Source organism: Lucilia cuprina, chromosome 4 (assembly GCF_022045245.1).
Source record: "Lucilia cuprina isolate Lc7/37 chromosome 4, ASM2204524v1, whole genome shotgun sequence".
Taxonomy (NCBI): Eukaryota; Metazoa; Arthropoda; class Insecta; order Diptera; family Calliphoridae; genus Lucilia; species Lucilia cuprina.
Genome location: NC_060952.1, coordinates 88,070,218 through 88,083,223, shown reverse-complemented (window position 1 = coordinate 88,083,223; position 13,006 = coordinate 88,070,218). Strand labels below are relative to the sequence as shown.

Sequence of the window (13,006 nt, the reverse complement as noted above, 5' to 3'; positions counted from 1 at the left end):
GTCAGTTTAGAAGCTATGAATACAATTGGTAGAAATGTGTCAAACTTTGTCGTTTGAAATATGTTTTTTGGGATCCAAATGGTTTCATGTTATTTATTGGTTATCTGAACGTAAAACGGAATTCTATTAAACTAGTTCTTCAAACTATGAGGTGAATCAATTATAAAAAATCTTGTAGGATGAAATATGACACTAAACATTTATTATTTCATTACAATTTCTGTCTTTTTGAGCTTTTCAATGTTAAAAAATAATGAAAAATTTTATTTTTAGAGCATATTTTTTAAATTTTAAGAGTATATTTTGAGTTTTTTACGGCATATTTAAAGCGCTTAAAACACTTTTTTTAGAGCATGTTTTCGGTTTCCCTGGTCATAAGTTTATACATTATATTCAAGGCTATAGACTATACTATAGTCAAGACTATCCCAGCAAAAACTAGGTAGAGATCTACCTCACAACATACTTTTTAATAACTACTACATATCGTCTGGACAACATAGAAGTAGTGTAGTAAAATCTTACTAATAGTGAATTATATTGGAGCTGAATACCTTTTTACAAGTGATTTACAATGACTCATTACTTGTAAGCGTTTTATGTAAGTACTTGCCATTACCTTGTTAAAATAATGAATTAAAATTCTATTATGTAAGTAATTTTTAGCATTTTAACTTCTTACATGATAGTGAAAGTTTTTGCTAGGATAATCAATACTATAGTCATGACTGTCTGTACAACAGTAAAGACTATAGTCTACACTATAGGGGTAAATATGATCCTATTCTTATAAAGGTTGATAGATAAATTTACGTCTTCTTTGTATGGGTGATAAGTGAAATAATGGACCGATTTCAACCAATTTCAATAGCCAATAAATAAAAAAAAGCCAATAAAAGAGTATGTGACGGACGGACGGAAAGAAGGACGTACTTAGCTAATTTGACTCAGAAAGTGATTCTAACCCTATTAGACCTCCGCCTTGGTGTTATTGCAATCCCGGGGTATAAAGAGGTGGCCAATACCTCCAGTCTGGCCGGGACTGAAAAATTAGTTACAGTCTACTGCTTGGCTTAGTTCTTGCATAGATTGCCAGAGGTCAGACTAGAGCACCGCATAATCTGATACTACGGGTGGCCAGTTGCCCGCAGGACTATGTCCTGGCTGGTCAGTTGGTTGAGGTTCCTTCGATATTCACGTAGTGTCTGTGGTTTAAACCCAAATTCGCGGGGAGAGTAAGTGGCGGTTAAAAGACTGATGCATGATTAAGTCAATATTTCGGGATAAGTTTGGTGCTGTTGCAAAAACCCCACAGAGCAGTGACTGTGGGACTAAGCGTTGGAAATGAGTTGGTATTAATTGTATATGGTACGGGATGAATGTGGGCTACGGCGGGCCTCAATCACCCGTCTACCTATATAAATGTGTCGTATGAATGAGATGTGTGCTGGGTTGAATGATGATGGATGAAAGGTATCATATACATATGATACCATTGAATTTTCATTCCTTGCCCAGATATGTTCAGAGTATACTCTGTTCATATCAGAATTACCACAGTGTGTCCGTGTGAGTAAGAACAATGTCTACGGTTTATTGATAGATCGTTCTTCAGTTCACCGGTTACGTCTCTGGATGTTGTTTCCGAATCAACAGAGGCCAATGGTCAGAAATTAGATAACTCGAATACTCCAGCAATGTGCAATGTGCATGGACCGGTCAAAGCCCATGTACAAAAATTGCCACCTGAGTTCTTCATTGAAGATCAAGTCTACCCAGTGGATGAAAAAGACCACCGTGAGATAAGGCCGTCAAGGCAGGTGCTGACATTAAAAACTCTCGACAGTCATGACCCTATTTTTATACTTTAAGGTGGGTGAAGAATCAATATTTTTGGGTGTTACAAACATCAGCACAAACACATAATATCCTTCCCACTATAGTGGTGTAGGGTTTAATGAACAACATACTTTTCAGTGACTACTACATATAGTCTGGATAACATAGAAGTAGTCTTATACATGGTAATGAACGTTTTTGAAGGGATAGTCATTACTGTAATCTGTACTGTAGTATACACTAAAGTATACATTATTTTATTGGCAATACTATAGTCAAGACTATTTTCTATATTATAGTCATAAACTATATAAAGTTTATACTGTAGACAATGCTATAGTCTACGCAGTAGTCATGGCTATAGTCTATGCAGTAGTCATGGCTATATTCTATGCAGTAGTCATGGCTATAGTCTACGCAGAAGTCATGGCTATAGTCTATGCTATAGTAAAGACTGTAGTCTTTACGGTAGCATACCATATTCAAGGCAATAGTCTACGCTATAGTTAAAATTATAGTCATGACTATAGGGCTATAGTCAATGCTAAAGTGTATATTCAAGACTGTAGCCAGTACTATAGTTAAGAATAAACTGCTGTAGTCGAAAATAGTCGATGCTATATTAAACTCTATATATGTAGTCTGCTATAGTCAAGACAGTAGTCTATTTTATAATCCAGACACTTGTCTACAGTCAAACTATCACCCATGGCATAGAAAGACAATGCTAAGATTTTAGTCTATGCTATAGTCAAACTGTAGTCAGAATAAAGTCTATGCTATAGTCAGACTATAGTATAAGCTGTAATATTAGCAAATTACTTTCATTTTAAATATAAATTCTATTTTACAATAAAAACTGTGTTTGATAGTTTGTCGTAAAAAATTTGCAAAATAAATTGTAAAATAATTTTGTTTTTGTTTGTTTTTTATTAATATTTCATTTAATACAATGTTTTATATTTACTCTTCCCCTTTACATGATTAATATATTTGTATAAAAGGCGTGATACATTTTTTACAAAAAAAGTCGTCATTATAAATTATTTAAATCTGAATGTATATAAAAATTATAAAAATTTTACAAACTTAAATGTAAAGATATTCAAATAAATAAAATTTAAAGCCAAAAAAACAGTTTAGTTGTTACAAATAAACATGTGATTAAAGTTTTAACAACAATATTACTTGTGAAGGTCCGTAAAAGAAAATGCAAGTCAGTAAAGGGCTAATATAACTCGATAAGATACGAATACCTTTTCCGAATACCAAGTAGGGTACCGGACAACTGATGTTTATTTATTATTTATTATTTACTCTTATCTACTGTTTATCGCAGTCGGTAAATTATTAATAAAAAAATTACGTGAATGAATTACATTCACGATAACAAGTGCAAATTAGTTGAAAAATCTTAAACTATAATTTTACGGAAGATCAGTTACAAACATTAGATTGTCTTGAGAACATCTTTAATAGCGTAAAGACAAAAATGAAAATTTAAATAAATATAAAAAGGATTAAAACAATAAAAAATAATTAAAAATGAAGTGTTCAATAACGATTTTGTGCTTAAATCTATCCTTAATTTTTTCACTATTTTTACAAACTGCACAATGTGCCAAAATATTAGCTGTCTTTCCATTTCCTGGTCCATCACAGTATATTCTAGTGCAGCCATATTTAAAAGCTTTAGCTGCCAAAGGTCATGAGATGACAGTAATCAACGCTTTTCCTCAAAAACAATCGATTGTTAATTTTCGAGATGTGCCCGTAATAGAAGTTCATGATAATTATGCAGGTAAATATCAATGTGATTATTGGAAAGAAAAAAAATGTTGATGATTTTTGTAGGAAGTGATGATATGGTCAAGACTATACTAAAGTCAAGACTATATTATAGTCAAGACAATAGACTATGGTAGAGTCAAGGCTTTAGATTATACTATAGTCAAGTATAGGCTAAAATATAGTGAAGACTTTAGTCAAGACTATAGACTATATTTTAGTCAAGACACGAATGTGCTTAACGTGAACAGCAATCTTGACGGCCTTATTTCACGCAGGTCTTTTTAAACCACTGGGTGAGTAAAAAGAGTTCAACTCACCCTTTGTCCCTTTGTGTTTCTTGCACGCAGATTGCAATTTTAGCACATTGACATACCGGTCCATGTACAAACACTTTGCTCAAGTACTCGAGCTATCTAATCTCTTACCATAGTAGTCACGTTGGGGAAATACAGGAGTCATGAGCAAGCTCAAACTAACCCCGACATAATGTCGCCCAACTACACTACTATGGCTTTGTTGTTTCGGCAACAGCACCTAGAAGGTACGTAATTGGTAGTCCAAAACACGGATCATATTAAGCACTTTGCTTAAGTACTCGAGCTATCTAATCTCTTGCCATAGTAGTCACGTTGGGGAAATACAGGTGTCATGAGCAAGCTCAATCTAACCCCGACAAAATGTTGCCCAACCTAACTACTATGGCTCTGTTATTTCGGCAACAGTACTTAGAAGGTACGTAATTGGTAATCCGAAACACGGATCATATTAATTGATATGACATTATTTCAGTAGTCGCAGAGACCCACTGTAATAAGTTGTGCATACACTCAACCTGCATGGAAAATCGCTAAAAAAATTAAAGAGAGCGCAGTGACCTTCCATCCATCAGTCACTCCATTCTCTTTATAGAATGCATGTAGACGTCAGGAAACATTAGAAACTTCAGAAAACTCCACCTTGTATACCCAATCTCTTCATTATTATCTCAAATCCAATATTCTATTAATCCATAATCATGCTTTGTAATTCGTACCGCTCCAGCATCTAGGAACGATAACAAAAATGGGTTTTAATCACAGACATAAAGTGGATCCCGAAGGAACCTCAATCAACTGAACAGCCAGGACATTGTTCTGTTGGCAACGGGCCATCCGTAGTACCAGATTATATGGTACTCTGGTTTGACCTCTTTTCAATTTATGTAAGGTCTAGGCCAAGCAGTATATTGTCAACACCAATTGAGAGTTCCAAAAGACCACAGGTAGCACCTATCTACCCCCGGATTGCAAAACAAGGATTCATGCCTGGGGGAACTTTAGTCAAGACAATAGACTATGCTATAGTCAAGTACAAACTATAATCTTAAAAAGTCTAGATGATGATATACACTTCTGCGCAATTAAATAAGTTCATTTTGACGAATGTTTACTGTAGCCTACAAACTATACTATCATTAAGATTATAATATAGTCAAGACGTAAGTCAAGACTATAATATAATCAAGAATTTAGTCAAGACTATAGACTATACCTTAATCAATACTATAGACTATACTTTAGTCAACACTATAGACTATACTTTAGCTAAGACTATAGGCTATAGACTTGATTATACTATAGTCATGACTATAGACCATAGACTTGACTATACTATAGTCAAGACTATAGGCCATAGACTTGACTATACTATAGTCAAGACTATAGGCCATAGACTTAACTATACATAGTCAAGACTATAGGCCATAGACTTGACTATACTATAGTCAAGACTATAGGTCATAGACTTGACTATTCTATAGTCATCACTATAGGCCATAGACTTGACTATACTATAGTCAAATCTGGTATTAAATTTTACTAACTATGTATATACTAAAATATATAAATATTAAATTAATCTTCATAATATATTTTCTTACAGAATTAGTAGAATCAGCGAAAATAAAACGCAACAAATGGGAAGAAATGACATTTATGGCTGGATTTTTTCTTAATCTCACCGAAACGGTTGTGAAAAATCCCGATGTTCAAAAATTACTTAATAATGAAAAATTCGATTTGGTCATAGTAGAAGCATTACACACAGATACTTGGTATGCGTTTGCTAGACATTTCAATGCATCATTGATTGGTCTTTCCTCCTTCGGTACAGATCCTATTATTGATGAGCTAATGGGTAATATGTCACCACTTTCGTATTCTCCTCTAATAACAGCTGGTTTAACAGAACGCATGACCTATGGAGAACGTTTAAAAAATGTTATATTATCATATTTGGAAGTATTGCATGCACGAGTTCATACTATACCGCGGCAAAGAAAGCTTATAACAACCTATTTGCCACATATTAAAGAAGATATATGGGAGTTGAGAACAAATTTTTCTCTCATGTTGCTTAACAATCATTTTAGTTTAAGTTTTCCTCGACCTTATGTACCTAATATGGTGGAGGTGGGTGGATTTCAAATATCCTATAAATCCAAGCCTTTGCCTCAGGATATTATGAATTTTATTAATTCTTCCACACAAGATGTCATCTATTTTTCTATGGGTTCTAATGTTAAATCGAAAGATTTTCCTGCTGAAAAATTGCAAATGCTAAATGAGGTCTTTAGTTCATTGCCCTATAAAATATTATGGAAATTTGAAAATCCCACTTTGCCGGGCAAACCAGATAATGTTTTCATTAAATCTTGGTTCCCTCAACCTGATGTTTTGGCCCATCCCCGTGTTAAGCTATTTATATCCCACGGTGGTTTATTAAGCACCTCAGAGGCGGTTTATCATGGTAAACCTATGTTGGGTTTGCCAGTATTCTACGATCAACAAATGAATATTAGAAAAGCTGTACAGTCTGGTTTTGCTTTGGACATAGATTTTCATACTCTTCCACGTGAACAGTTTAAATCGAGCATTTTGGAAATAATGAAAAATCCGAAATATTTAAATAATGCTAAAACTATATCGAACATTTTTCATGATCGACCCGTTAAACCTTTAGATTTGGCTGTATATTGGACAGAATATGTTCTAAGGCATAAAGGGGCTGTACATTTGCAAAATCCTGCTCAAAAAATGAATTTCGTACAAAAATATAGTATTGATACGGTGGGTGTTTTAGTGGCGGCCTTAGTGTTGTGTGTTATTGTGGTTATTGTCAATGTGTGGAAAATTGTTAAATTAGTTTTTGAGAAAAAATCTACTAAGAAAGAGAAAGTTAACTGAATAAAGGAAATAAAATTTATAGAAATTGAATTATTTATTTGTTTTATTTGTTAAGCGATTGGAATGTACCCCTATAAATATGAGGGTGATATTTTGATTATGTGTTAAACCAATTATGGACCGAGATCTTTTGAACTAATAAAATATTTATTATTAAAAACATAATTGTCCAATTCATAAACGGTGTTGTAAGGTTGTATCGTAGTATGTCGTAATTTTTTATAATTGATTTGTTTTTATTTCAAAGAAATATATTTGAAAAGTTTTTATGATTGTGATGTGGACAAATATTTTTGTTAAATTTTTAAACCGTGAGCGTATGAGTAATTTTCTCAAGAGGACCTTATGTATGTGGTTTTTTATGTCGAATTTTACAACTTGTATTTTTAAGCAAGCAATAATCGTTTAAGTAACTTTATGAAAGGAACCTTATATATTCAGTAGCGTTATATATTGGGCGATCCTAAAAATAATGGTAAATAGATTTTGGGTCATAAGAAACTTACGTGTGTCGTATTTCATCACTTTTAGGGCCATTCAGACATTGTATGGGGACTAGGTGAAATAATGAACCGATCTTAACCATTTTCGATAAGCTTCATCTATGGTATCACATAAGATCATGTGCCAAATTTCATTGAATTATCTTCAAAATTGCAACCTGTAGTTTGATTACAAGGTTTAAATGCCCTAATTGGGGGTACAGTTGTACGGGGGCCAGGTGAAATAATTAACCATTTTAAATAGACTTCGTATCTGGGACAGTAGAAGCTCATGTACCAAATTTCATTAAATTATCTTCAAAATTGCGACCTGTAGTTTGATTACAAGGTTTACATGGACGGACGGACATTGCTAAATCCACTCAGAAAATGATTCTGAGCCGATTGGTATACTTTAAGGTGGCTCTATGACCAATATTATTGTGCGTTACAAACATCAGCACAAACCCAATATACCCTCCCCACTAAATCATTTCAAAATATGAAGAGAGCCATACGACTGTCAAATTTTCCATCTGTATACTCTCTCAATGTGCCATCGTTTCATTACATATTGCGTTTAGACGATCCCATCCGTACTCTTCTACACAAAATTTTGACAGATCATATTACTTGTGTGATCGTGTAAAGCCGGCTTTACTGGTATTTTTAAGCCAGTAGGGGGACCTCATAGGTGAGGTACGCTCAATTATGGACCGATCCACATAAAAGTTGTTAGAGAGATTTCGGCTCATGTGAAACTTATTTATGTCAAATATCATCGCTATAATCGTACTTCTAAAACAGTTGTAACTATTAAAACAGTTTTTTGGAGTTTTACTTGTATGATCTATTCATCATTCCATCTTACCACTATAACTCACTGTGTTTTACCACACTCGCTTACAAATAACTACTTAAATAAGCACTTACAAATACAGAAACAAATTGTTCACACAGAATATGAATATGTTCGTTGGTTTGCTGTAAGTCATTATAAGATAACTTAAAAGTTATGCAGCCGGTATGTAACTGGTTATGTAAGTACAAATCATTACCGATATCTTGCTAAGACATTATACCAAAAAACTCATTAAATATATGTATATTAAAACTGATAACTGTTGTAGGATGTTATATAGTCGGTTATGATCAAATGTTGTATATTCATGTTTAAATAAATTTTCTTCACCCCCTTTGTAGTGTTGATATTTGTTTTAGTAAATAAAAGGCGTGTTGATTTTTTTTTACAAAAGTCAGCATTATAAAACTTTTAATTTTGTTTATACATTTTTTTTTGCTAGATTACATGTAAATATAACTTGAATATAAAAATAATAAAAACAAAACAAATAATTCAATTGTTACTACTTAACACGTGTTACAACTGACAATGAGTTAATGTCGTAAAGTATACGACAACATGATGGTACATTAAGTGCTTCGCAAAAAAATACAAGTCATCTTAAGAGTAACTCGATAACCTATAATAACCTATTGATAGTTTCGAATAAGTAGTTTTGAATTTGAGTAAAATTTTTGATTGAATAAGATTCATTAATAAAACCGAAATAGTTAAGATCAATTAGCATTATGATCTTTATACCCTACACCACTATAGTGGGGAGTGTATATTGGGTTTGCGCTGATGTTTGTAACGCACAATAATATTGGTCCTATACCCACCTTAAAGTATATCAATCGGCTTAGAATCATTTTCTGAGTCGATTTAGCTATGTCCGTTCATCTGTCCGTCAGTATGTCCGTCCGTCTGTCCGTCCGTCCATGTAAACATTGTAATCAAACTACAGGCCGCAATTTTGAAGATAATTGAATGAAATTCGCTACATGATCTTCTATTGTCCCAGGGACGAACCCTACTGAAAATTGTTAAGACCGGTCCATTATTTCACCTAGCCCCCATACAACCCCCGAATAGGGCTTGTAAACATTGTAATCAAACTACAGGTCGCAATTTTAGAGATAATTCAATCAAATTTTGCACATGATCTTTTATGGTACTGCAGACGAGGCCTATTGCAAATAGTTAACATCGGCCCCATAGAACTGAACCCGCCAAATAAGGCTTTTAAGTTCATAATTATGTTTAATATACTCGTATCTCGACAAAAAGCTGCAAAACCAAGTTCTATACTAGTCTTGATGACCCTGATGAACTTTATAATTATAGGGCCTCATTTGACCCTAGCCCCTCTAAAAAGCCCCCATCAAAATTTTACTTAAATATTCACAGTTTTATTAAACAGTAAATGGCTGAAGTATATCTGAGACAAGGTACAATTCAACTTCAATGCTTTATTATGAAAACTAAATAACATTGGTCGGCCCCGCCCGACTATAACTTCTCACTTGTTTTAGTACTATTTCCATTTCTGGTACCTTACAGTATATTCTAGTGCAACCGTATTTGAAGAAACAGATGGTCGTGTAAAAAGTCAAACTTACACACTGCTGAGTGTCAAACAAAAAGACAGACATAGGGACGGATATACAGAAAGACAGTAAGATATACATAAATGGATTTATGATGTTTTGCTCCCTAAAACAAAATATCATTAGTTCATAGTTTGACCCTAAAATTTTATATCTCACTTCTAAATCATAAACTAATGTGTATGTTTCCAGATAAAGTACTAATTAAGTAAAGTATATACAATCTTGTATTGTTATCATTAAAGAAAAAACAATATGTTCAGTTAACAAAAAACTTTCCTGTTAAATACTACTAAATGTTTCGGTATTAAAATGCAAAAATATTGTCTATATTTGGTCTACCAGGGCCCTCTCAATACATAATGGCTTCAGCTTTATTAAAGGGTTTAGCCGAATGGGGCCATGAGGTGACCTCCATATCAACATTTTTCCAAAAAACTCCGCTCAAGAATTTTCGAGATATAGCGGTAATGGAAAATTCTAAACTATTTGAGAGTGAGTAAAGTAAACTAAAACTTTCCAACTTCTTTTTTTAAATTTTATTTGTCTTTGTTTAGCTTTAATGACAGAGGCTGTGGAGGTTTCTTTAGAGAAATGCGTGAATTTGGCGAGACAGGTTATAAAATGGTCAGCAATGTTTTGGAACATCCAAAAGTTAAACATATTATGAAAAATGAAAAATTCGATTTAATCCTAGTCGAGACCATTCTAAGTGAAGCTCTCTATGGTTTAGGTGAATATTTCCAGGCTCCTATGGTGGGTGTATCCACCTTTGGTACCATCAATTTTGTGGACTATTTAGTGGGCAATGTCTCGCCTATGACGTATATACCGCATATCATAGATGACTTGCATTACAATTATATAATGTTACCACCACAGGAGAAACTTTATAAGAAATATTTCCCTCTGCCAAACTAACACTGGATGAGGCCCAAAGAAATTTTTCTTTAGTGCTAATAAATCAACATTTTACCTTGAGTTATCCCCGACCATATGTGCCCAATATGATTGAAGTAGGAGGTTTACATATAAAACAGCAGCCAGATCCTTTGCCTAAGGAACTGCAATAATTTCTAGATAATGCCCACGAAGGAGCCATATATTTCTCTATGGGTTCTAATTTGAAAAGTAAAGATATACTAGCTGAAACATTAAAAATATTTTTGGAAACTTTTAGAGAATTAAAAGTAAAGGTTTTATGGAAATTTGAAGCTGAGACATTACCCCAGAAACCCGACAATGTATTTATTAAAGCCTGGTATCTTCAGCCCTAGGTTTTAGCTCATCCTAATGTTAAACTCTTCATTTCTCACGGCGGTTTTTTGAGTAGCACTGAAACTATATTCCATGGCAAACCCATATTGGGTATACCCGTATTTGGTGATCAACCCATGAATGTTAAGAATGCTGTTAAGTCAGGTTATGCCTTATCCTTAAAGTTAGATGAAATTAGTTCCACCATAATGGAGAGAGTCCAACAGTTGTCTAAATATTATCGAGATCAACCGCTAACACCTCTAGAGACTGCTATAAATTGGATTGAATATGTTTTGAGAAATGAAGGAGCAGTGCACATGCGTAATGCTGGTCAGGATTTGAACTATTGGCAACGCAATAGTATCGATGTATTTGTGATTTTAGCTAGCAGTTTAGTCATTATTATTATAACTTTAGTCATTCTATTAAGATTACTAATAAAATTATTGTGTGGTGTTAATAAGTTTAGAAGTTGTATACAGAAATCTAAATTAAACTAATTTTGCTTCACAAAAGCCATACATTTAAATCGAGGACTTATTATTGATTTATTTGTAATTTCATCAGAAATATTTGTGATTTATTTAAATAGTTATACAATTTTTTTAATATATACTAAATTAAAGTATTAAGAACAATTAAAACATAACTACTAAATTATAAAAGTGATAAGATTGTAAATAAATAGCTTGAGTAGTTATAGTCAGTACATATAAAGGGAAGGCAATAGCAATATTTAAATATTCTTCACCTCAAATTGATTGTATAAATTATTATCAATATAAAATATTGTACTAATATTCATTAAAAAAAATTCACTTTGGCTCAAAACTTCTTAGTTTATTAATGATAAAGACTTACTATGTCTACTTTAGTTTTATTTCCGTCGAAAACAAGTGAAATCTGTGATCTACTAAAAACGTATTTTTTGAGAGAAAATAAAAAAAGTCCATTTTTCTTGAAAACTAAAAGAGACACAGATATTTCGTACTATTTCCTACTATAAGATATTTCCTACTAAAAACCGATATTTTGAGTGAAAACAGAAAAGTCTCTTTATCTCGAAAACTATAAGAGATACAGCAAAAAAAGCGAAATCAGTGATCACTTTTATTTCATATTAAAAACGCATTTTTTGGATCAAAACATAAAAGTCCGTTTTTCTCGAAATCTATAAGAGATACAGCAAAAACAAGTGAAATCTGTGATCACTTCTATTTCATATTTAAAACCGATTTTTTGAGTGAAAACATAAAAGTCCGTTTTTCTCGAAAACTATAAGAGATACAGCAAAAACATACTAAAAACCGATATTTTGAGTGAAAACAAAAAAGTGCGTTTTTCGCGAAAACTATAAGAGATACAGCAAAAACATACTAAAAACCGATATTTTGAGTGAAAACATAAAAGTCCGTTTTTCTCAAAAACTATAAGAGATACAGCAAAAACATACTAAAAACCGATATTTTGAGTGAAAACATAAAAGTGCGTTTTTCGCGAAAACTAAAAGAGATACAGCAAAAACAAGCGAAATCTGTGATCACTTCTATTTCATATTAAAAACCGATAATTCCGTTTTTCTCGAAAACTATAAGAGATACAGCAATAGCAAGTGAAATCTGTGATCACTTTTATTTCATGTTAAAAACCGATAATTTGAGTGAAACAACTGAAATTTATGATCACTTTTATTTCATATTAAAAACCGATATTTTGAGTGAAAACATAAATGCCCATTTTTCTCGAAAACTATAAGAGATACAGCAAAGCTAAATCTGTGATCACCTTTATATCATACTAAAAACTGATTTTTTGAGTGAAATTATAAAAGTCCGTTTTTTTCCAAATCTATAAGAGATACTGCAAAAACAAGTGAAATATGTGATCACTTTTATTTCGTACTAAAAACTGATATTTTGAGTGAAAACATAAAATTCCGTTTTTCTCGAAAACTAT

The 13,006-nt window shown here is 32.7% G+C and overlaps 1 protein-coding gene and 1 pseudogene across 1 annotated transcript; both read left to right on the top strand.

Moving 5' to 3' along the window:
• The first annotated feature begins 3,319 nt into the window (after window positions 1-3,319).
• Window positions 3,320-6,884, top strand: LOC111676911 (UDP-glycosyltransferase UGT5-like). The gene is made up of 2 exons (XM_023437921.2): window positions 3,320-3,640; window positions 5,551-6,884. Exons 1-2 carry the CDS (start codon window positions 3,385-3,387, stop codon window positions 6,852-6,854), a joined length of 1,560 nt encoding a protein of 519 aa, XP_023293689.2. The 5' UTR covers window positions 3,320-3,384; the 3' UTR covers window positions 6,855-6,884.
• A 3,286-nt stretch (window positions 6,885-10,170) lies between these two features.
• LOC111676921 lies at window positions 10,171-11,791 on the top strand (annotated as a pseudogene).
• Window positions 11,792-13,006: the final 1,215 nt, after the last annotated feature.